Here is a 25,811-nt window from a genome sequence, read left to right as displayed (position 1 = left end):
TTCGTGGTATATGTCATCGAATGCCCGTGCCCACTCAAGTACATCGGCAGCACTAAGTGTGAGCTAAAAAAAAGTATTTTGGAACATGTAAGAGCCACGGTGAATAAAGACAGGAGTAACGCTGTTGCTAAGCATATGGAAAGCCACCATGGGAGTGACTGGAAATTACTCTGCTTCTATGCCCTGGAGACGATCCCTGTGCATGACAGAGGTGGAGACCGTGAGAAAAATTTTAGACGTCGAGAATCACGTCAGATTCTGAATTTCAGGACCTACACCCCTTGGGGGTTAAACCAAAGTGAAGAATTATATGTTCATTTATGATGTCTTCAAAAAATTGGGAGTTCTTTTGGTGATGCTCTTTGTTTTGAGAATAAGCATTAAGGGGTTCACACTGTAATGTCAATCACAATGGAATGCATTTCAATATGTATTGTCATATTAGCTGCTTAATCTTCTGTGTTTTGGTCACCATGACTAAATGATAATATTATTATTTTGTACATAGTTTAACAGTTACAGGAGTAATGACAGCCCACTGGAGGGCACATAATTATCAAATCATAAATTTGAAATATATAAGATTCAGATGACACAATGCATTGAACCCCACAGGTCAATAATCCCCCTTAAAAAATCAATGTTTATTACATCTTAACTGAACGGATAGATATAGCCCCAACAGAGAATTATTCTTGATGCCGTTACTTGCTACCATTAGCAGCTGATTAATTTGGGGTATGATCCTGTTTGATAATTTGTTCGCATATGCGTAATGTGTACTGATATTTCTTTCCATGATATTTAGCAGTCTATACGAATGTAACATCAACTTATAGGTAATGATAGCATAAACGTAAAAACTACTAGAACCAGAAGCCTTTGAGAACAGGAAAGCATGATGATTGACATCTCGGATCACATGATTTAGCATCACTCTGTTTTTATTGGTGGTTTTGAATGAGGCATATTGACCGTGACCAAGCTAGCGAAACGCGTTGGTTTGTCCCTCCAGGATTTGCAAGCTGTAAACTGAATAAAGAACATTGAGGATACTAATCTCAGAGACTGGGAGTGCGTGCCAATTATTTCCTTTGGGGATAGATGTTGAATATATATATATATATATATATATATATATATATATATATATATATATATATATATATATATATATTCCCAAGGAATCCAAATCCGGCGCAGCAGATTAAGTAGAGCCCACACGATCAATTTCTGCAGGTAAGTTTTTAATTAGATCACAGACAAGGACGCGTTTCGACCACGTCCGTGGTCTTGGTCACATACATATACACATACATGTATATATATATATATATATATATATATATATATATATACATACACATATACATATATATATATATAAAATCAATCAAATAAGGGTAACGAGTAATTTTAGGGTATAGGGGTGAGCAGTGGAAAGGAAGGTAAGGAGAATTTTAGGGTTTAGTGGTGGGTAGTGGTAAAGTGAGGTAAAGGAATATTTAGGGTGTAGTGGTGGGTAGCGGTAAAAAGAGGTAAAGTTAATATTAGGGTTAAGGAGTGGATAGTGGTAAAGGGAGGGATGGGTAATTTCAGAATTTAGAGGTGGGTAGTGCTAAAGAAAGGTAAGGAGTAAATTAAAAGGGTGGGACTTGCTCCCCTCCCCTCAAAATAGAAAATAATTAAATTAAATCTTAAATTTGGAATTTACGGTTCTGCAGTGGTAAAGGGGTTATGGCTAATTTTAGGGTTTTGGGGTGGGTAGTGGTAAAGAAAGGTTAGTAGTAAAGTAAAATAAAAGGGGTGACTTGGGCCCTCTCACCCCAAAAATGTAATGTAATATTCAATAAAAAAAAAATATAGTTACTTAATCCTGAAAGCAACTGTGCTGGGCTTCAACAAATTGTTTCCACCTTCCTTCAAGGCAAGCCTGTTTTGGCTCTGCAGGTGAAATAAACTGCTGATTTCTCCTATTCCAAGTTTCTCCAGAATATCTTGCCCTCAACTATTTGTGAATACCGATTAAGGCATGCATTTGTAGGTATTCACCATATTTTGTCTGGCACATCACCTTTGGAAAGCCTCTTGTCCTGTCTGTGCACATACAAATATTACTGCGAGCAAAATGATGTACTATGCTGGAGGATTGTGCACATTTATAAAATGTAGAATTCCTACTAATCTATATTCTTTAAACCTGTAACAGGGACTTCCCCCGCCAGATAATCTTTCTGTCACCTGTGTGCAAAACTTTGTAAATGCTGATGTAATTCTGCAAAACACTAGCAATGTACTGGATGGAGCCAATTGAGCCAATTCCATCTTTCCACATTAAAATCTTTATTCCTTCTATGTGTCACCCTTGACAGCATCTAGAGTTTGTCTGACTTAATCAGAACAGGTATGCCCTGTATCCTGTTCTTTTATCACCTTCCCATCTGCCAAATTAAAATCTACATATCTTCCTGTTCTTTGGTGTCCAGTGCTTGCCTGAGTCTTTTCCCTGTCCTCCCTTTTTTCATTTTCCATAATTCCATAGCACTGTCAAACCTTTACCATATAATTGTTTATTGGAAAATGTAATGTCTTTGTCACAACCATCTATCTCCCTAACTCAAACTCAACGTTTGAACATCTCAATCTATCCTCTCACCCTCTCCCATCTTTTTATTTAATTCTACTCAATTCTGCTGGGTCTGGCTTATCTCTCCATATCTCTGTTATTCCAATATCACCATTTATTTTGTCATCTACTTGAAGTCAGCATCAAATATAAACAGTAGGTCTCTTAATTGTCTTCTTTACCCTCACAAACTCCTCATTTTCTTTTTTTTTAGCTCAATTCCTTTACCTTCACCTAGATACCATGTTTGATTCTTTTTGTACAGATTCGTGATTTTATTTAAGAATGTATGACGAATTTAGAGATCTGGTGCAAAATGCAATACACATCATGTGAACAGTACTTCATCCTAATGTGACACATCTTCACAAAGGGTGAGACATATCTGGTGCTGTTATGGCAAGATGTTTATTTTCCCCGTCTGGCAGATGGCTTAATGGAGGTAATTCTTCAACGCATAGAATAAAAAGAAGACAGCCAATGTGTCTATCTAGGCGTCCTCTGGACTTCCATGACGGGCATGAAACCCTCATCTGATTTTTTGTCTTTACTTAGGCACTTACAGGCATGTGTGATATCTGTTGTCTGAAGTGATCTTCCTGATTACAATCCCCTTTTTGAGTCATGATGGCTTTCAGTACCAAACACATAACTCCTCTGCCTTTGTCTCAGGGCGTTCTTGGATTTCACCACTAAGCCTTAGGGATGCTGCGCTAAATTCTCCACAGTTATCCTGTGGGATTTCTGGAGTATCCCAGACTTGCTCTCTATCCAGTGCTCACTTTGATTGAGCTCATGTGGTCTTTGCAATGTTTGGGCTTTTTTTCTACTCCTACTTGGGGTCCTGTTATTTGGAGATTTTCATCAATGAAAGTGATGCTCCTTTGAGCTTTTCCGCCAGTACATACACTTGCCTGCAGCTCTGGGCCTTTTCTTAACATCAGGCTTCCTATGTTAGGTCATGGTACCTAATCATCCTGGTACCTCAGAACCCGTCTCGAATGCTGAGTTACATCTGACGTCACCTGCATATTTGTTTTGCACAGCCTACTGCCCTAAAGCTGAGGGTTGTTTTTCGATTCTCTGGAATGGAGGAGCAGCTTTACGCCTGGTTTACCATGCCTCATTTAAATATGAACTATGCCTGCCAGTTCAGCTGATCAGTCACATTCCTTTTGGCACAGGCTGACACCAAAGAGTCCTCTAGAGGTATTCCATAGTCAATTATTCTTCCTTCAGGCATGACTCTAGCCAGTTAGAGGCACAGCCCAGAATGGGAAGCTTCAGTTGAGTATTTATTTATTTCCAATGGGAAATATGGTGCTCTTGAGATTCATCTCAATTTCTGATTTCTTGTAGTTGCCTTTCGGGTCAAATGACTATCAGTGTCCATTCCTACGTGTCCTGCAGCTTGTGCCACATTTTGCAAGGTTTCTGGTATTGGGCATCCTTCCTCTTTACCTGGGCCTGACCTCTTTTCATGCTTGCACGGGCCTACTGGCATTCCAGCCTTTGGGGTCACAAAGTTAGTTGATTTAATGTGTGCATTGTTTTGTATTTTTTTGGAATGTGGTTCACACCTCATTCATCCACGGTCTACAAGTGCAGAGGTAACTCCTCTTGGACCCCCTCTGGGCCTCTGAACACTGCTTCCTGATTGGACTTAAACTGAGCTGTGCTGCACAGTCCCCTGATGGTTTTCTCAGAGTGAGCACTGTAGGTGGCATCTATGCACACCCTTTGTGCTACCTCATCAATGTTCTGTACTGCTACAGCAGTCTTACTGAGGAGTTTTCTTGATTTCTGGCCACTTCAGGGAGCCATGCCTTACCACATCCTACTGCACCCTTTTGTGAGTTGGCGTGTTGAGTAGCCATTCTTCCTTGCAGCCTGCAACCTGTCCTCTGCAATGCTAATGGATTCTAGTAATTTGGAGATGTTTTGTTATCTTCTGATTTTAAGTCTGGCAGACTGGAACGCATGTGGCACCCAAATCTGTTTTTTGGCTTTAGTTCCCACCTTCTCCTATGATGCCATTAGGGTGGTGCCTCATTAGAGTCTTGATGCAGAGCTAGCTGCTCACCGTAAAACTTATTTTAAAGGCTGTTACCTTGTCTGGGTCAAAATGTCAGAATGATTGTGGTATCCTGTTTGCCACTGTAGTTGATGTGGTGCTTACAAGGACAGATGTTTTTCTGTGAGACATATCTCCTACTTGAATGGCTGGGCAAGTGTCTCTTTCACAACTTCAATGACAGAATCTGCTATGAACTCTCCTTCTTAGGACACCACTGGCAGTGCTTTGCTGAACAATATTTGTAAAACGGCCTTTTTTCGAACTTGATTGTTGATGATTAGTGTGACTTTTCAGAGAACTCCTTCTGCACCTCGCCCGTCTTTTGCATGAACAATGGGGAGTGAAAGAACATTTAGAGAGGCCAGAATGCACCTTGCACGGGAACCATGAGCATACACAATGATATGAATGGTTCTGTTTCATTTAGTACTCACAGGTCATATAGTACTATAAGTGGTGCCCTGTGTTCAATGAGAGGGAATTATTTTAAAAAAGTTCAACCCCTCAACCACGCCATATGGCCTGCTTCATCTTAGGGCTTGACTCATAGATGAGGGAAACTCTTTATAGAATGCTGAGGGGGCAATTGGTATATTGGCATTGGTATTACATAAATCCTCATAGTCTAATTATCAGTGGTGCCCAACACTCAGAATGCCTCCAGCAAATGTGCAGCCTATCTTGCAAGGCTCAACAATATCTGATTATTAATAATCCCACTGTCTTTACCACATTACCAATAAAAGTTGTGAGGAAAGGCAAATACTAATGTTTTTTGTGCTAGAGAAGGATATAATTTACCATTCAAACCAACATGTTTCTGCACCGTGTAGTGCTCCCTATGATGCCAACTGCATTCATCAGGATTGTGATTGTGGTGAACAATCTTCTTAACCAATTAACATAACTGTATAAGGGTATAGGTACATCGTTGTTTTACATGTATTATGCAGAGCCTTCTATTTACTGTTCAGATGGCTGTGGGTGAAAGGAAGATACCAATAACTTCTTGTGCTATAAAATGTAGTGTGGAATCACAAAATACAGCTAAGGGGTATGGTGTATAACCATACGTTTATTCGTGGTATAACCATACGTTCATTCGTGTTACATTGGACTGATGTGCAACAGCCTCAGCAGACAACAGAAGTGTCACAAAGTAGTTTATACATTAGGGTGGATGAGAATAGATCACTTACCCTCTGCTTTTTTAAAGTTGAGCTTGCTGGCAAGGCATAGGGATCTATCAAGACTGGAAAAACCAATTGTACAGCAAGGATTTTTTTCCTTAACATGGCAGTCAGTCGGAATTGCATGGTCCTTCACTCACCATTGATTGCAGTCATGCATTCCTGAGACCCTTGTGATGTCACTACTGTACAGCAAAGGCATGGATTGCGCTGCAGTGTGTCTTCAAATGGGATGTGAGCAGTGTGCATGATAGCACTCACATTTCTGTTAGTCAGAGCCTTCGATTTTCATGGTTGCAGCTAATGCCCAAACTGAATTCTACTACTAGGTTGTAGGGTAGTCAAGGAATAGGGTCTTTCGGAAAGTTAATAGCTTCTTTAGTGTAGGCTCCTACAGTGATAATGTTTAAAGGTTGTATAGTAAACATTTGCAAAGTGTGAACAGTTACAATGTATCCAGGAAATAATATCATAGTGGAAACCTTTCCTTTATTTCAGGCCAGGAGTACCCTCTCTAGGGAGTGACCTAGAAAGGTTACTCACAAAGTTTATTAAAGTTGCATCTGATGCCAATGCATGCTATGATTTAATGAAACCAGGACACGGGTCCAAAGTCAATTAGTCCATTCCTGTTCGTAGCATGTGTGGCTCAGATGCACATGCTCTGTTTACTCCTGCCATCTAGTTTTGGGCAGAAATTATTGCAACCTGTTTTTCTTCTAAGAAGTCTTTCGAGTAACGAGGTCTCGGTGACTCCTCCTCTGGTCGTGTGTTGATCCCCATCTCGATGAGTTCATCAGTTCCCATTGCAGCCCCGACATCCGTTGCCTTTCCTCCCATTATGAGAAGACTCTCTGACACATTTTCTTTCTTGCATCACCTGCTACACTCCTTGAGTGCATTGTCATCGAGCGACCAGGTCACTTGGCCCTCAAGACTCTTCGGCCACTGCGTCCTCCAGACCACCTTCGGAGAATGAAGAAGCACTTGAGGTGACAGAACGGAGGCCCTTCAGAAGATGCCCACAGTGTCATTCCAAATAACCCTTGGCCGATCTCCATGCCGTCTGCAACCTCTGCCTCTTGCTTGATGGAGCTCAATAAGAGCCGGTGTGACTATTGCTCAGCATTCCGCAGCAAGAAACTCCTGTGCCAGGGGCGACACAGAAGATGGGCCCACAGCAGAATGTCCAAGTCCTTTTTAGAAATGCCAGACATCTTCAGCAAGGCTAATCTGCTTAGTGCCAATGAAGAGGAATCTGGTGAGTCAACCACTTGACCTTCCAGCGTGCCAAGTCAGTGCCAAGATCATTGACTTTGATGTCTTCGAGCCAAGGGAAGAACATCTAGAAGAAGAAGAGGCACCCGAAGACACTCCATCCACCTCTGTTGACCCCGTCCTTGTTTGAAAACCACGCCCCGCTTGAGTTCTATCAACACCCAAGCCTCTTTCAGAGCCCAGGAACAGCTGCACTTTGGAGCTGAGTGCTACCCCCATAGAGGTGGGTATCAAGCCCTGTGCCTAAGCCTCCACCACCATCAGGAGCGCCACAGGGCACGAGTGCTGGTCAACAACAAATCAAGGCCTCAGAGTTGAGGAAAGATCCTTCCAGGAGCCTCGACCCTTGGCAAGCCTGGCGTTCGAGGATGCCCATTGGTGCCAAAATCTCAAAGCTGCTTCACCATTGAGGGCAAAAACACCATTGGCGCAGAAGATTCTGTCATCCATGCCAAAACTGCTGCTGGCTTTGACGTCGTACGCTCCCAAAACTGAGGAAAGGGCAGTTCTTGAGAGAATGCAAGGGTAGCTGGATAAGAGAAAGAGGTGGATTATCATACATCGGTACACAGGCAAGATCCTTGCCTCACAAAAGACTCTACCAAAGAAAAACAGACTTGCTTTCAAACACGTCCCGTGACCAGTCAATTCTGTGTCACTGTTGCCCTCCAAGAAGCCTAAGGATAAAGCTTCTGCTCCTCCTCCCCCTCCACATTCACCTCCTATACTACCACCTTGTTAGACCTATCAGCCTAGGGTGTTCTTTCCCCAAACTTTTTGCCTCTCTTCCTCCATTTTGCTGAACCTATTTTTGTTGGCCTCAGGACTCTTGGCACTTTACCACTACTAACCAGTTCTATTGTGCTTGTGCTTCCTCCCCTAAAACATGACTAATTGGCATACTTCATTTACTTATTAGTCCCTTGTAGAGTGGTATACCATAAACTCAGGGCCTGTAAGTTAAATGATACCAGTGGGCCTGCAGCACCTATTGTGCCACCCACTTAGGTATCACTGTAAAACATGTCCCAGGCCTGTAATTGCAGCCTAAATGCAGTTTTTAACTGCCGTGTCGACTTGGCATTGAACCCCTCTTGTCAAGCCTTAGACTCCCCTTTTATTGCATATAAGTGACCCCTAAGGTAGCTCATAGGGCAGGGTGCTGTGTAATTAAAAGATTGGATGTGTACTCTTAGGTTTTACATGTCCTGGCAGTGAGAAACTCCTAACTTCGTTTTTCACTGCTGTGAGGCCTACCCCGCCCATAGGATAACCTTGGGGATTCCTTATTACATTTAATAAGCTGTAATTCTCAATTGGGAGCAGCTGGAGGTATCATGTTTGATGTCTATGAAATTGTAACCCTCTTCAATGGTAAAGTCAGATTTTTTTATTACACTTTGGAAAATGCTGCTCTTAGAAAGTTGGCATTTTCCTGTCCTTAGCCCTTTTATGCCTGTAGCCTGTCTTCTTCCCCTGCTCCTTGTAAAACAAGATGAGTCTGGTGATCATGGCCCCAGGTATTGTCATCTTGACTTTCCACCACCTCCTCGTAAAGGCCTTCTCTTGTCTTTGATTTAACACCGCCTCCTCCTTTTAAGGGTCTTGTCAGAATTCAACCTGCTATTTAGGAAGACTAAATGTGCTTTGTCTCACATCTTTGCTGCTGGATCAAGTGAAATTCAGGTTCTGCAACAGATAATGTCATTTGGAGAAAGATTTGTCCTAGTATTGTTTGTGTTCTGGTTGTGCATAGTACTTGTCCTTGACCTACAGATGCATAGCATAATTGGAAAAACACTGAATATGTTTCTTACCTTTTTTTACACACTCTGATTTCTTGTGATCTCTGTGTCTTGTGCAATTTCTAAATTGAACTTTTGTAGCCTCTATGTACAGGTGGTTAGTGAGACCATATTTCTAATGCCTGACTCTTCTTTTTTAAAAGCTTCCACTAGCATTCCATCAAGCAATTTTCAGCATTTATAATAATTATGTTTAACCAATCCCTCATACACCTTCAAATATAAAGCTCCAATTCTTTCTGAGTATGACCTGGTCCAGAAATATTATTGCTTCTTTTCTTACTATATGTCCTCCTGACGCTTCCTTTGCCCTCAAGTATTCTTCTATGGGTGCACCATGCAGGGCCATTCTTATCTATATTTCCATGATGCACTGAGCTCATGATCATCCCCATAGATTAGCGCTTCACTGATACTTTTCTCACCTAAGAGTGAATCATCTCGTCATTGAATGGTCAGCAGTTGTCTTCAACCATGCTATAGCTTGTTAAAAGCCTATTGACAACTAAAGCTCCCGGACTCCCGCGCATATGGAGATTTTGGATGTCCAAAAGGTCTGAAACAAGTGAGGATGGCTGTGGATTTTACACCAACTTCCCCACAGCTGAGCCTCTGCACTGGACAATCATGAACAAGGTGAAGTCAGAGGACATTTAGAGAGGCCAAAATATATCCTCCATGAGTACCATGAAAGTACCGTTGAATGCCCAGGCAAAATAAGCAGTGTCTCTGTTCAAGGAAATGGGTCTATGCATGGAGGGGTGATTCCTCTTGCCAGGGTGACTGCATAAATTCTCAAAGTCTAATTGTCAGTGATCGCCAATACTGATGTTGCTGCCTACAACTGTAAACCTTATTTCCATTGTCTCAACAATCTCTAACTGGTAGGCATCCCTCAGTTATCACCACATTAACAATGAAATTGTGTACAGGTTGTCGATTACTAAATATATTAGAACCGTTCTGCTATAGGATTAATATCAACAGGAATACATTCATCCTTCAAACCATCAAATCAACATATTTCTGCTCAATTCAATCCCCCCACTGGGGTAACGGGCCTTTAACAGAGATTCATCTTAACCTGTAAACATAACTTTGAAAGGATTTTTCTGCTAAAGGTCACGTGTAGTATATCAATCCTTCAATTTACTGTTTAGATCCTGTGGATAACAGGAAGATGCAGAAAACAACAACTTATTGTGATATAAATAATACTTTATAATCACAGAACCCAGAAAAGGGATGTTGTGTCAGAACATTGATCCATTTGTGGTCCAAAATGGAAGGATACCCTGCTCTCGCAGACGATGACAGCTGTGTCTCAAAGTAGATTATACCATAGCGAGATAAACTAATCAAATCATCTCACATTTGTCCTCTGGTGTAGTAAAGTGGTTCCTCCTGGCAACGCATAGGGACCTAGTGGGACTGGAAAAAACAAAAGTACAGTGAGAAGAGTTGTTTTTCTTTACCTTACATGTCAGGCGTCAACTGGTGCATCAATCGTGAGACTAAAGATGATTTGAGTAAGGTTGATCCCTGAAGTGGCACACTGAGCACAAAAATTAGACTGTAATGCCCTTGGAATAAATACCAGAGTCTGGAATAATTCAAGCATTGTACCCTTCACTTTTATTGTATTTGTCTCTCACTATTATTGGTAGGCGCACGTTTCTGTGATCATCTCGATGGTGCTGCCTTCCAGCCAAGGCATGGATCTGTCTGGAGTGTGGTTTATACGTGGAGCTGCAGCTTGTAAATGAGCGTGGATGGGCTGGCTAGTCGGTTAGTGAGAACCTGGGCATTCATAATTGCAGCTAAGATCCTGTAAAGTTTGGGGTTTTACCATATGTAATTATTAGGGAACCACTCGAGTACTTCCCATTTACAAGTCCTCTGCTGAGCACTTGGCAGGGAGGTGTTGTGGAATTCTTCCCTATAAGTGCTTCAGACTTGTGCTAACTATGCCACCATTCTGCCAGAGGATATGCAGGGCTCTTTCTGGGATGTTCTGTAAGGTTTGACTACTTTTGACTTTTGCAGAGGAAGTAGAGGCGTTTACTAGTTACTGCCCAGTTTCGGGTCCCCCATTACTTTTTGATTATCCAGGCAAGGTTCTCTGGTGTGTGCTTTTGCTTCTCCTTTTTGGCCTAGTCCAGGCATAAAGACATCTTTAGGGTTTATGGAGGTGTCCTTCAGTTTTCCTTGTTCTGTCTGTATTGCTGGGTGTGACCTCCTCCTCCTGCCTTTCAATGCCAGCTTCTTCCCCTTCTAAGTCGCAGCCTTCTGTGAAAGAAAGTGGGGTTAAGCATGATTAAAAGTAAAGACAAAAGCAGATGTCCGCTTTTTCAAGAGCGCTTGAGTAAGTACTCAAATGAGGGAGCTCGAATGAATGTGTTCCTTCTGGAAGCATGGTAAGGTACGTCAGAGGGAATCTTTTGCCGTTCCTTGAAAGCATAGGACCTTCAAATAAGTGGCCCCGGCTCCTGGTAAGGGAGGGCTCCAAATTCCTTTTGTTTTCTCCCTGTTTGTTAGTCTCCACTCTGCGGCCTTGCTGCTTGGCCTTACACTCTACCTCTGAAAAGGTTACGTAAGAGATGCGATTCGTGCTTTGTTATTCCTTGTTACTTCTTTCCCCTTGCCTCTGCTGTGAGGATGTTGCATGCTTCCCCTCAGCCCTTGTCCCCAGTTGGACTGTTCTTGACGCCAGTTATTCTATTACTGGGGGTCCGTCTTGATGCTGAATTTTAATATACACACAAGGCTGAACATTTCTACCCTGTACATGTTTTCCATGTCCAGTATTGAGCTGTTCCATCTAGCGACGCTGTCGGAGGAAGAGAAGAGTATCTTACCTCTCTGGTAGTATAGACGTTGCGCAGCCCGAGGACTAGAGTTTTGTAGTTCAGGAATTTAGACGTTTTGCCCTGAAACCACTATGCATTTAGCCTCTTTCCCCCACTCTCTGGCATACTCTGCACCTGACAATTGCTGCTGGGGGTCTCTTAAAGAAATAAATGCATGGAGGCTGCAATGCAAATCTAGCCACTTCATTCTAGTCTAACAATTGTGTTCAATTTGTGGAGCAAGCTATTTATAATGATTTATTTTATGGACTGAAAATTGAATACCGACACATTCACACAGATTAACTTTCAGTGCACCAGTACAATATACTGGAAAAGGTAACAGTTGGTAAGTTACAAAAGAAAAAGAAACTAGATGCCAACTTTAACTAACGGTGTGTACTGACTTGTTATGTGTGTTTCTAGATGTTAGAGTATGAGATAATGTTCTGATGTCTTGATTAGTGCATGAGCATCTGCCGAAGGTGAATGCTGGAGTCTGGCTCTAATAATTGTTTTGGCAGCATTTTTCCTTTTTGAGGTGTAGCCTTGGGTTAATGGGGGTATTGAGGGCAGGCAATTTCTGTTTCTAATTATTTTGTGTTTGTTTTTGTTTTGTTTTCTTCAACTTGCAGTGCAAGCTTCACATAAAGCCTGGCAAGCCAAGGATGTTCCCGCATTCACCTGCTTTAGCAGTACTGTGTTTCTGCCATCTGTGTATTTGGGCAAAATAACAATTAACTCATTTAATTAATCGATCCATTTGGGAGACTGGCGATGGGGTGAATGAATGAGGAAGATTACACCTTCAACTTGCATTAATAAAAAGGTCATTTTCCCCCTTTCAGGTCATATTGGCTCTATCTGTCAGTTAAAAAAATAAACCTTTCCATGTTTCTCCAGTGGGAGTTCATTTCGATTTATAGGACCGTGTTCCATACAAAAAAAACTGAAGCAAGCTGTGCCTTAGTTGATAAACACACATAAGCTGACTGAAGTCTTTTCTGCAGGATCATGAATGTGTATTCAGTTCGTTTGTACAGCTGTACAAAAAGAACAGCTTCTGTTGACACCATCCTGTACAGTTGGCAATGGATGGCATTTGCGCCAGTGCACCTGCCAAGATTGCTGAATTATTACAAGTATGTCCATCTTGGGTGAACACTTGGCAGTTTGCAGTCATTTTCAGACAGTGGTGGATGTAGTTCACTCAGGAGAAAAAGACAGGGGTCAAGACTGAAACAGTCTTATCGCACCAAAGATTGTTTTAAAATTTGCAGTAGGGCAACATTCTATGAAGGAATCAAATGAATTACAAAAAAAGGGTCCATGTGAGCGTTGTCAAAAATGATTTCGATCCAGGCACAACAGGTGCAGTTGTGCAGACCAGACCAATCTTCAATTTGACTTTCAAAATCGTGCCTCTCAAATCTGTACTTGGCAATAACTCCTTCCTGATTCGTGAAAGAACATACCTATATATATATATATATATATATATATATATATATATATATATATATATATATCCTATGCTTCAAACATAAACTTAGGGAGTTAAAATACTCACAAGCTACGTCCACTTTATTGTTATGATGTTAATCCTGATTGATCCAGGAAATGATTCCGCCGGTAAATAAAATTAATCCGGCTGCTTCGCTTTGCACAGCAACACTGACCAAGGCAAGAGCAAGCCAATATTACTTGTGTGTTAAGAACGCAAAATGTATATTCGATCACCGAGTCAATGAATTCTTAAGTCTTCTCCAGAAAAGAAGCCATTCCCCATCTACTGCTAATATACCAAGGAATAATCGACCTTTTAGGGCTATCTGTTATAACAGTTTGAGACATTCCTGGCTACCTCCTCATTCTCCCATGCACATGTTTGTGTGACTCCTCTCCTACTTCATGGAAGCGGACTGTGGATGAGAACACCAGATTCATTTTCAGAGAAAACTCCAGCTTCTCGTCTGAGCCATTTTCTTTTGTAGGGAGCAAGGTTGCACCTCTGAATCCTGTTCCCTGCATTTCTCACCCCAGCCCTCCATCACATGCTCGCAGTGCGCCGCGTCCTGGTATGAGGTCCAGCGCTAACTGGTGGTGGGACTCCTTGACCTGAGGCTAAAGGGAGCACTGGTGGTGGGAAGTGGGAGCATGAACTGCTTGATTCTAGGTGGACATCTCCTTTTTCCTTTAGGTTTACAAGTGAACTTTTAACGTGACATGCTTCCTTTTACGTACTTGAAAGAAATTGACTTAATTTGTGTCCTTTTATATCTTTAATGCCATTTCCTTTCTGGACAGGGCCTTTCCCTTTCTGATACATTCCAAGAGGTGGCGGCCCATGTTTACTCTATGACTTCTGGATTTCTTTCCCTCCTGCTGATCTTCTGCCAGCTTTCCCCTGCTCATAGCTAGGTAGTTTCATGTTTCTTTTCTCTATAGCTCACAAATGATTCACAAGTTTCACTACACTCACACTTACCAAGTCTTCCTGCTTCCGCCCTCACATTGGGATGGTGAAAGTGGTGCTTTTGTAGATACAATCCGTGGAAGGATTCTAGAGCAGGAACTTCACATGTTATTGAAACAGCCTAACTTGGATCTGTGGGGGGGTGGGGGGGGGGGGGATAAAAACAAATGTTTCTTAGTATTGGAGGGTCGAGAATCACACTGATGACTGATGCAGGAACCAGTGGTCAGAGCGCACATACATTCGCTAGACAGTTATTGCAGGCGGGGGCTCTGAGCTTCCCTCTGTGAGGGAGCTGGGACGAAGAGGAATGATTTTTGCATAGATACCGGCCAGTGTGATGAAAACGGAATCAAATTCTGTTTTCCACTTTTCTGGTTAGAGGTATGATTTGCAATTTGTTTTCTCATAGTTTGAGAACAGTTTCCTAACAATCAAGCTGTATGTGCTCACTCATTGCTTTTGCTTTCTTATGACCTGACTGCTTCGTTTATTCAGTGTTCCTTGTCTTATACGCTCATTTGTTTTTAACAGTTTTTCTTTGCCAAGTAACAGCATGATGACTAATGTTGGCTGTCTTTTTGTCTAGTCTTAACGTACTTTAGTAACTATTCTATCTCGTTTGCCTTAAGGTGGGGGAGGGGGGTAAAACACACATAGGACCACTAAACTATACAATTTTGAGCACTGTAAATGTATTTAAGTCTTTTCTTGCATACAGAAAATCACTACGTAAAACTCATAGCTCCATAGCATATGAAAGCTAATTGCCTGTGTTTTTTGTATATAACCCATAGGCCCTGTCTTGTTTGTTACTGCTATACCTCTCTTTTCTTTCTGTATCTGTTGCCTCTTTTCACAGTAGTCCTTGGCTGTGCACGGAATAAATACTCATGACAAATCTATCCGGATGTGCTCTCACCACTGCATGTAAGTATGGTATAACCTCGCAACTTTTATTGCCATGTACTTCATATTTCCAAATCTAGTTTTTTTTCTCCTTAAAAAAGCAATTGTTTTTACTTCAACTTCCCTTTCTTTAACGTCATGGGCAGCTAGACTGGGCACACTTTGACGTATTCATTAGACCGTAGTTTACAGAAGGTCTCCAAGGAGAAACGACACAACTGAATACAATTTGGATTGGTTCTGGCTGTCAAGTATGATTTTGATAGTTGGCATACCTGGCTCCTCTAAATCATGATCAGTGGCTTGGATTTCATTAATATCATTCATGGCCATTGATATTAGAAGAGGCTTTGTCTAACGCACCAGTAATTTGCGTTCGGACAGGGATCGGGAGCAACCCTTTTCCAAGTAATAGGAATTCAGACAGTTGAGCTTACCAGTGAGTTCCCGCAGCACAGTGGCGCTCCAGCAAATCTTGAGCACCGCATGCGGTCATCTCCATGATGGACGCTACTTCTAATATCTTAGTGCCCCCAAATAGAGAACAGACTACTGCTTGACTTAGCCCAGGACTAGGGGAATTTAGCTCTCACATGAACTGTGGCCAGTAAAACTGCTCAAGGGAAATATGATATTGATCAGAATTTGCCTCGGTTCTTCATTTACCCACCAGTGTTATTTAACACATAGGCAGTGTCCCATGATCACTCCGCCCATCTGTGATCATTTTCTCTATTTAAATAATCACATTCCATTCTCTGGTGAGTAGTAAGTGATTCATTTGGAATATTGCAGTCTACAAAGTCAACTGCATTGATACTTCTAGAAAACTTTAGGTAGATGTTTTCACCCTTGGTAGAAAGTATGAGAAAAAGCACCTGCAACTGTCCCTCAGCATAGTGCTCAGCAGCAAGCACAGATCCCTGTGTGAGGAGGAGAGTTTAGGTTGCACTCCATAATCCAGTCCTACAGTCTCCCTGATGTCCAGCCAGAGAACCCACTGTGATGGTTTACATTGGATATCTGTAGCCTGGTAAATGCAATGGAACCCATCACCGGCTCTGACAATTGCTATTGAACTCAGTGCCCGGTGGCTATCTATTGTAATCACTATAACTGGGGTCAGATCAAAACCAGCATGGTAGAGTAGTCGCTGTATCCTTGTGCCACTATACGTCTTTTCATATCCAGTGCCAACAGGATCTTACCTTAAGAGCAACCATCACAACCCTCCCTCTTGCTTTCTATGAATCTCCCTTTATCTGTAAATCCCTGGAATATTATGCTTTCTCTGTGTTGCAAGTATTTGTTATTCTTAATGTTTGTTTCAAGTTTAATCCTCTTCTGTTGCCACTTTTATATCCACTGGTTTTGCGCTTTTTGTTGATTTTCCTGAAATACATCATTGCCCATCCTCATCATCTTTTACATTTACATAAATGAAAGAAAAACTCCATTCCCACCTATAGCGTTTTCAAAGGGCCACTGGTACATCTGTGTCTGTACGTTGCATATAGCATGCTATTCATGGGGATGCTATGCCATGAACCCTTTCTATTATCTACCGAATATAGAGCTGTAAACAGCAGAAGGAATAATGTTATTTGTATGCTTTTTTATATATCACTTGCTTCAACTTGTACTCGAGTTAATACCTTGACAGTGTCTTTTTGAGGCCATTTTATAATGTACACAAAGTGGTAATGCAGTATAATTGTAATGTATGTATATAATTGATGTGTTAAATTTTTCATTATTGGTCAAACACATTTCATCTTGAAGTCGAAAAGTACACTCCATGTATCATTAGTGGGTACTGTGTATTGATTGAAGATCTCATTTTCATGTAATGATGTGTGCCGGGAAGTAGAATAAAACATCTTGTTTGTGTGCACGTTGTCAATCATTTTGTATTCCTTTGTGTGTTCTGATTGTATTTTCTTTCATGCACGACAGTCCAACTACATAATCTGGTAAACCTCCTGGGAAAAGTTCTCTAAATATTTTTGTTTTGGAAAAGGTAAGCTTGATGAAGCAAATCAGTATGTGTCTCTTCCCACTTCCCATCATGTCATAGGTGCCTTCGCCCTCAGAGCGGTCCATAGTACTGGACCTGCATCTTGTCCTGGTCTTGAAATGGCATCACCTGCTGATTGGACTCTTTCCCTTAAAACTCCACGCTGAAATCCATGGGTTACTGCCCCTGGGATTCGCCTCTGAGTTGTGTAAGCGCATTTCCTTTTAGCTCACCTTTGAATGTTTTTATTTATAAACACGAAGAAGGTCGTCAAAAGAAGTGCTCCTGGTCTCTACCATATGTAGTCCACAACATTCACATTTCCAAGCCAATGTACGGTAGGCAAAACTGCTGATTTTACTATTCACCTCTGACAGGTGTAAAGTCCATGAAAGAGAACTCTGGGGGTTTGTCTCTGTTAGTAACTGACAGGACTGAAACACAACTTTAAATGATGGCACCACAGGAGTGGACAATTTGCTGAGTAAGGTCCTGCTCTTGTGAAGAGCTCAAAGAAGGGTCCTGCCTCCCTCCGCTCACTGAGTTTGCCAGCCAGTTATTGAATGTTTTGGTCACATCCCTTGTGTGTTGGTCCCAGAAGTCAGCGCATCCTACCCTCAGTGCCCGTACACTTGTTGGCCTTTGGGTGCTGTTTGGCATGATCAAGTAGAGCAGAGATCTGGTTCACAAACCTAGAATCACTGTCTACCAGAGGCAAAGCATTTCAGCATCTTCTTCAGTGTGTTATTTGTGAGTAGCTAGGGAGGTTCTGAAAACTTACACGCTTTAAAGTGGATACCCACAAAATCACCTATGTCATTCAAAACAATACAGTTCCTCTCAATGAAACCAACTTGGAATTTGGAGACACTCTTGGACGAAGTGCAGCCACAGTTAGAAACATCATTATATCTGAAATTTCGATACGGTGTATTACAGATAAATTCAAATACATCAAAATGGGTCCGTAAACATGGGGACGAAAGTACTGAGTGTTGTGCATTATGCCACACGAGTGCAAAAGAAAATAAATTACATCTACTATTCTTCTGCCCAGCTTATACAAAATATTGAAGGAAATGGATCAAACCCATTTGCCGGCTATTGGGTACAAGATCCTGCTATGAGGCAGAAAGAATACTGAGAACAGACATCCCAAGGAGTGGTTTTCAGTGTTACTAGGTACCTGTTTGATGTAAGTTTATTAAGAAAAAAAGAAGGCCTGAAATTTTAGCTTAGTATACTTGAAGTATACCGGTTTTTGCATTCGCACTTTATTTAGCACATATGGAACATACTAATAATATTATATTAAGCTTTGCATTGTACTAACAAAAATGTGTTTTTTTGTATATTGTATCTGGTATATATTTTGTATTACTAGTATTTAAAAATCTTTTTTTAGAGTTGTAAACCAGGAAGTTTACATTACGGATGCCAGAAATGAAATGTTAGTCTTGGTAACCTACAATGAGATTTGATGTAACTCAATGTCTTTTAAATTCTTAAATTTTGACATTTTAACTATATTTTTTAACGGCTAAGAAAGGTCTTGTATTGGAAGTATGATTTCTAATACGTATGCATTGGTCTAGCGGTACCTTTTTGAAAGGTTATTATATGATATGTTTTTACTGTGATGTGTAATTTGATATTATACATCATTTATGGTTTTTTAAACCGAAATAAAGATTAACTGAGACCTATGTCATTTAAAACCTAATTAGTAGGTTTTTGGGCCACAAAGAGCACAAACTCTTTCAAACTTAAAACCCAGGAGAAAATGTAGGTGCTTTTGTAGATCAATGCAAAGTAGTACATATCGGGAGAACTGGCTGTAGGTTTCACTTTCTACAGGGTTTTCCTTTTTGAAATGTAATTTTGAATATAATTACAATGTAATACTTAAGTAGAGAAGAAGCAGGTTGCAAACAATGAGGCAATCTGATAAAAATAAAATCTGTAGCCCTCAAAATTACTTTGAGAAAATGTTTGCTTATAACTTACAAAAGTATTTTCAAAACGAGTTTCAAGATATTAGTCTGAGAAAACTGGCTTTTAGTAAGCCTGGCCTCATACACGGAAGAAATTAAAAACTGACATTGAAATGGGTCTCTATCTGGCTGGATGTTCATGTCGTTAATTATCTTTGCTGGCAAAACCCAGCTCAATTTCTAAACAGTGACTATAAAAACTGGTAGGGTATTGCATGTAAGCGATGTAGTTCCTGTTGACATTTCATTTATTTACATCATCCTGCATTCCCTAAGAGGTTTTGCTACATTCCAGGGTGTTGAGTTTCTCTTGTTTCTTTTTCCATGGAGCATATTACTGTTAGAAAGTGCATACTGTGAATTAAGTCACCTCTAGTATCTGTGTGAGTTTCAGTTGTGAGTGGTTGTAAAGAAACACAATTCAGAGCTCTGGAGTTGAGATCAAAGGCAGTGGGAGTTTCTGACAGTACCGGTCAGTGGGTCATGAAGGTGTTCAGAATACATCCATTTGCAGTATGAGGTCTCTTCTAAATTAACATGCTTAAAAAAATTCTGACATCTAGTAGTTGGGTCTGGAAGTGTCTTTGTTTTCTTAAAACTTTGGCCTATTAGCTTGTGGGTAGGAGTTGACATAGGTATAGCCCTGTATGAAGTCGACAGCAATCCCACAATGCCCATGTGCATCCCCGCCATGTTAGATTCTTTTTTCCGCCGTTGAGTACAGAGTGCATTAAAGAGCTCGTAATGTTTTTCGGCGCAGGTCGGCGAGAATTCTTAAAAAAATAGCAGAAAGCGGTTGAGGGAATAGCCGAGATGGGCGCTCAACGCTGGAGAGAGGTTTATCAGGAGATTGTTGAAGGGAATCAACATTCAGCTTATGTTAGGTAGTCAAGATGGGATACCTGGGGTCCCTCAACACCATTTTAGAGCATGAGCACACTCTTCAAGTTTTGCCCAAACCACCATCAAAAGTTGGCTCTGAATGATGAACACCCATTCTGTACGTTATGTCTGCCTAAAGACCATAAGTCAGAGAACTGCAACCCATGCTTATAATTTAAACCAAAAACTCTGGTTCCCAGTGATAAAATTCTTTTAGCACAAATACAGATTTAGCAGGCCTATCTGAGATGGAAAAGAAAAGAAGGGATGCTGTCAATGGAGGGGATGGGTTTCTCCGATGATGACGATATGGAGTCACAAGGGGCTCAGTGGGAACACCAAAAGGTCGAGCTCGAGACATGGGGTGAAAAAATAACACTGCAGAGACCCTAAACCCACAGTGCTGCATGCGCTTAAAACACCTGAGATGCGGATGGAAAAGGTATCCAAACATATGCCCAAGATGCTAAGCTCAAAACATTCAAGGTCCTTTCAGCAAGAGCATAGAATCACAAAGTTAAGCCATCAACACCAATGAAACATGCAGTTGAAGGATCTCAGCGACCTTTCCTTCCTACCAGGAAAGAAAAGCTCACCTGTAAGTGCCCTGTGAAAGACGTCGCCTTGACTTCCGAGGATGATCGAGCATGGAAAGGGAAGGAGGGGCGGGTGCCCTCGAAGGAAGAGGTCCATGGGCAACCTTAGACATCCAACGTCATCAATGTTTAGAGAAAGAAAAGGGCTTTGAAGGCAGAGATAGAAAATGTAATGAAGAAGAATAAAGCTATGATATCTCGGAAGGAAGCAAAAAGTCTGGCACAGGAGTTCATCTCGACAGAGCAGGAGGAAACACTTGAGGCAGGTCAGGATATAGAAATGGGAAAGAGGAGTTAATTTTCAGTGCTGACGCCAAGGACTTAGCGTTCCACAACAACCCACAGGGAGAAATGTTGTGGGAAGACATTGAGGCAGACTTGCCTCATGTGGAGATAGAATCTATCCCTCAAGCCCATCCCCTCCACATACCATGCAGTTGTAAAGAAAAAACAGTAGAAGCCTTTAGAGTGGAGATGGAAGTGGAGAAAGAAAATACATGTTTTCTTCTTGAAACACTGAGTCAGGTTTATATAAAGAACCAGTACCTCAAGATGCTGCCTGGTATAGTACAGTAGGGTAAGGAAATCTTGAGACCATCAATGGCATAAAAAAGAAATACAGAGCTTCCACTCAAGACCCTTAATACATGCAGGGGCATGTCAAGCCAGACCCACTGCTAGAAAAAGGGCCATGTCCCCTGCAGGTCTCGGAAAATCATGAAAATGTTACTAGATCTGCAGGTCTAATAACTTGAATAATCTACTCAACCTAACTGTAATGTACTTGACCCATAAACTGGTCTCAAATTGTGTGATTCTAGGCAAATATTCTATTTTACAGTGCCATCTTTTTATTCATTATCACATTTGAGAGCACCTTCAAATATATGAGTTCAACATTTCTGCTGTGCAAAAAAACCTCTTTTGTTTGATTCAATAGCTTGCTGCATGTATAATAAGAATCTAGCCCACATATAGCATACACATGATCCCAGACTTGCCCCTTAGTTCACTAATAGCATTGCCATCAGGGCAGAGGCAGAAGTGTTTCTCAGTTCATGTTTAAAAATTCACTTTTAATAAACATGGGGCCATATGTATAGAATTTAGGGATTGCGATTTCCTAATTACGAATCATAATTAGGAAATTGCAAGCCCAAATGTACAAAAACATAGAAGTTGGAAATAGCGAATCCTAATGGGGTTGTAATAGACCTACCTCATGAATATTAATGAGGTTGATTGCAGTTCAGCAGACAACAGTGTGTGATTGCTTTTTAATAGAGCAATCTTTTTCTTTTTTTTTTAAATGCAGCCCGTTTTCCTTAAAGGAAAGAAAGAAAATGAAAGGTTTAAGTTTCATATTTTAAGAGTAAGCAATGGTCCGTGGTACCACAGCCTACTAAAAATATTTGTATCAGCATTTACAGAGGAGACGGGGTCCCATGGGGACCCCTTCTCATTTATGAATGGTTACCACCACCCTTGAGGTGACGGTTAAAAATTGATTTTTCGACCGTAAATTGGTTGCAAAACATTCATACGTACCACTGCAAATCGGCATTAGGAAGGGACTCCCTAAACACACCCTTTCCAAATACTGATCCGCAAGCCCAAATTGGAATTCGAAAACATTTTACTGAATCGCAATTTGGCTTTTTTACATTTTGAAAACCTTTTTTGCGGTTGCAAATTACCAGATTCTGTTAATTGGGACGTTTGCGAACTCAAAAAATGTTTGTACATATGGCCCTGTATCACTAAAGCATGATGTGGTAGAGCACAGTCACTTACAGACAGTAAATTTCCAATTAAAATTACCAACACATTCTCATTAATATGCAGTTTTACTGCTAAAACTAGATACTGTATAAACAAAAATCTGTGAAAATTGGGTTTCTGCAAACACATTTATCATTTGAACATTACCAAGTAAAGTGTTCTTATTTTTTTGCATCGTATTAAAATATTTTTTTCTTTACACAGTGTGACAAGAAAATGGACTCTCATAACTATTGAAATATATTGTGAAATGTTTGTACAGTTCACTTATTAGGTATTTAAATGTTGTGTGTTAGAAAAAAACCTGACAGCCTTTGATTTCACACATTTTGTACAGCTGGGCAGACAGATGACTTTACAAAACGCTGGAGCTCTGCAGTCTCAGAAAGAAAAGTAATTGTAAGAAGACATAAACTGACTTCTGACCTCCCTCTCTGAACACAGAGAAAATGTGACAAGATAAAAACAAGATTTTCAGGCATCATTATTGCTTCTTTACTTTCTGAGTGAACAGAACAGCTGTAAATGTAAATGTAAATGTAAATGTCAAGGTACTTATAGAGCGCACTGTCACCAGACAGCCACCTTGCGGTGTCGCCTTTGCGGTTTCCTGGCGCTGATACTCATACCACTGTGGAACCCCTCCTGGCTTTCCCTGTGAAGTGTCCACTCCTGGGCACCCCCAGCGTGAAGCCAGGCATCCTTAGTGCTGTTGGGGCCAGTGTGGAGGCTAAGCAAGCTATTGCCCAGAGTTGCAGCGTGGGGCCAATGATTAGAATAGGCACTGAGGCGAGAATAGACAGGTCCGAGGAAATTGCGCTCGAGCCCCGCCGAGGCGGGAATCGAACCCTGGTCCCTGGACAGAATTCTGCTTCAGGGTCTGCCTCTCTAACCATTGAGCCACACTCCTCCACTGTTCATTATCAACTCGCCAGAACGGGCAAGAAGGCCCTAAATACAGCTTGCCCTGATGAAATCTGACTCACCATAGCAAGTGGACGAATAGTTTTCTCGAGGCCTACACTGTATCCATGTACCCCACACTCTCCCCGTCTGAAAGAGAGTAAAATGATGGAGGCTGTCTGAAGGAAAATGTAGAGAGGCGCTGCTGTGCAATGGTGGAATGCTAACTTAAACAGCTTGTTAAACTAGCATGCCATCCAATATTTGGAGGACTTGGAACACCTTATATCCCATCTCTCTGAGGAATGCCACAAAAAAGCATAAAGTATAATTGAGAGGAAGAGAGGGGGGCAATATTACCAACTCCTGCCTCAAGTTGACCTTTGAAAATGCGGATCCAGCAGGCAGACAATTAGCTACATGTATGATCATGAGGAAGAGTGCATGGTTGCATATCTTATGTTTTAAATCTGAGGATCAGTCAAGTATTATTGACAAGCCCCTCACAGGGAATCCGCTGTTTGGAATAGGCATGGACCAAATTCTGGAAGAGATGAAAAAGGAATTTGAGACATTGAATGTGATAAGAGCCCTCCAAGTTTACAGGCTCCCATTCATCAGATGAACCCTCCAGAGAGGAGAGGCCAGAGGAGACAAGGATTTTGGAACACAAACTTGGTAACAACCAGGGACCAGTCAGTTCCCCACACAATGGCAACAACCGTGGGAGAAAATAGATGGTACCGCAAAATTGAGACACCCCAATATTTATCTCACCTGCACCTCCCACGATTTATGGGATCAGAAACAGTGTTGAACCACAATTTCATGAAGTGATGCGTCCCTGCATTAAGGCACCTCACAAATCATCAAAATGTAGCTCATTAAAAATTCCAATTTAAGAATAATTTGAGTCCACTAAATAACTGAGTTCAAGCTCAATGAAAAGTTAAAGCGTATTATTACAAAATCCAACCTTTCCTTTCCCCCCTGCCTCCAGCGTAAACATGTGGACGTATTCAGATTCTTAAAATTACTATGATTAAAGCAGGTTCCTCTGCGTTTCTTTAGTACTCAGACCCTCAGGACAGCTTTATTATTGGTTTCTTTATCCGTTGCTTAGCTATCTTCTTTTATTATAGTGCTCATCGCTTTAGGTGTTGATGGGACTACAGTTTCAACTCCCAATTGTCAGTATATCCATAGAGCACTAAATAGTCATAATCCATAGAATCGCCATAAACATTATCACTGGATATTTTTACGAAACTTTCTTTAGCACGATATTGTCTTTGATTACTTCAACACTATTATGTCATTACCCGTTCACACTGAAGGAAATGTAATTCAATATACCCAAATGTGTGTATCTGGTACTGATTCTTGCTCTTATATGCATGTTTGTATCGGTCTAATCAAATGTCAATAACAATATATTTAACTAAAGGAAGGAAATCATCAAGTTAAAATAAATCTTTCACATCAATAGAAACAAGAGAAGCTGCACAAACAGTGCTGTTAATCCGATTCATACTAAGCAGACCCCAATCCAGCACCAATCTACCCTAGCTAATGCATTTACTCCCATGCACCTTGGAGCAAAAGGCACCATCTTAAATTAGACACACATCCTCCTGAAATGAAAGACTTAATATTTAAGAAACCCCTGTCTGTATGTATGTGGCGCCTCACAAAATACACTACCTTATGCGACAAGTAAACAAAAATAGGTTGATCTTGGATTTCGACAAATCTTATAATCAAATCCACAAAATAATAAAACAAAATCTTCTTCAATATAAATCACAAGTACAAATAATTCATCAAAATTACAGTAATCAAACCACCAATTGAACCCATAAGAAGCATTGCATAACCAAGTATCTCACACACAGCATAACAATCCATCTCAGATATAGACTTCAACAAAATAGCATAAACACATTAGAGTCACTCCATCACCAAAATCATTCCACCCTATTCATACTTACACTCCAGATCGCTCAGGAACAACACTGCAAATCAGGTTTCTCTGCAAAATCTCGATCCTGGAAACTCCACAAGGGATAATTCACTAATGTCTACAGCCTGGGGAAAAGAGGGGAAAAGAAAGATCTGGAAACTACAGGGGGTCTCCTATAACAAAAGGAGTTGTTCTTAAGCGTGCAACCATCCTCTGCTACCAAATTTGTGGAAGCAAATCGAGAGTACCCCAGAATTGAAACACCCCAAAATTTATCTAAACCAGACCTCCCACGATTTACTGTATCGGAGATGGTGTTGAACCTCAATTTCATGAGGCAATGTGTCAATGCCTTAAGGCACCTACCAAACATCAAAATCAATCAAATATAAGGATAATTTGAACCAACTCAAAAAACTGAGTTCTAGATCTATGAAAAGTTAAAGGGTTTTATTACAGAATTG

At 41.0% G+C, this 25,811-nt stretch overlaps 1 protein-coding gene across 4 annotated transcripts in view; it reads left to right on the top strand.

The window, feature by feature from the left end:
• Positions 1–25,811, top strand: part of SEPTIN11 (septin 11) — a 614,181-nt gene that overhangs the window by 573,118 nt on the left and 15,252 nt on the right. The window contains exon 10 of one of the 4 annotated variants that reach the window (XM_085640961.1): positions 15,164–15,231. The exons of 1 other annotated variant lie outside the window; for it this stretch is intronic. In XM_085640961.1, the coding sequence (XP_085497087.1) occupies positions 15,164–15,188 (25 nt within the window). In that variant the 3' untranslated portion in view covers positions 15,189–15,231. Of the gene's footprint in view, positions 1–12,460; positions 17,105–25,811 lie in introns of those variants that run through there. 2 more of the 4 variants (XM_085640960.1, XM_085640962.1) reach the window with 2 other exon arrangements.

The sequence above is a fragment of the Triturus cristatus genome, chromosome 2_2 (assembly GCF_964204655.1).
Source record: "Triturus cristatus chromosome 2_2, aTriCri1.1, whole genome shotgun sequence".
In the NCBI taxonomy this organism is placed as follows: domain Eukaryota; kingdom Metazoa; phylum Chordata; class Amphibia; order Caudata; family Salamandridae; genus Triturus; species Triturus cristatus.
This window is presented reverse-complemented; position numbering and strand designations above follow the sequence as displayed.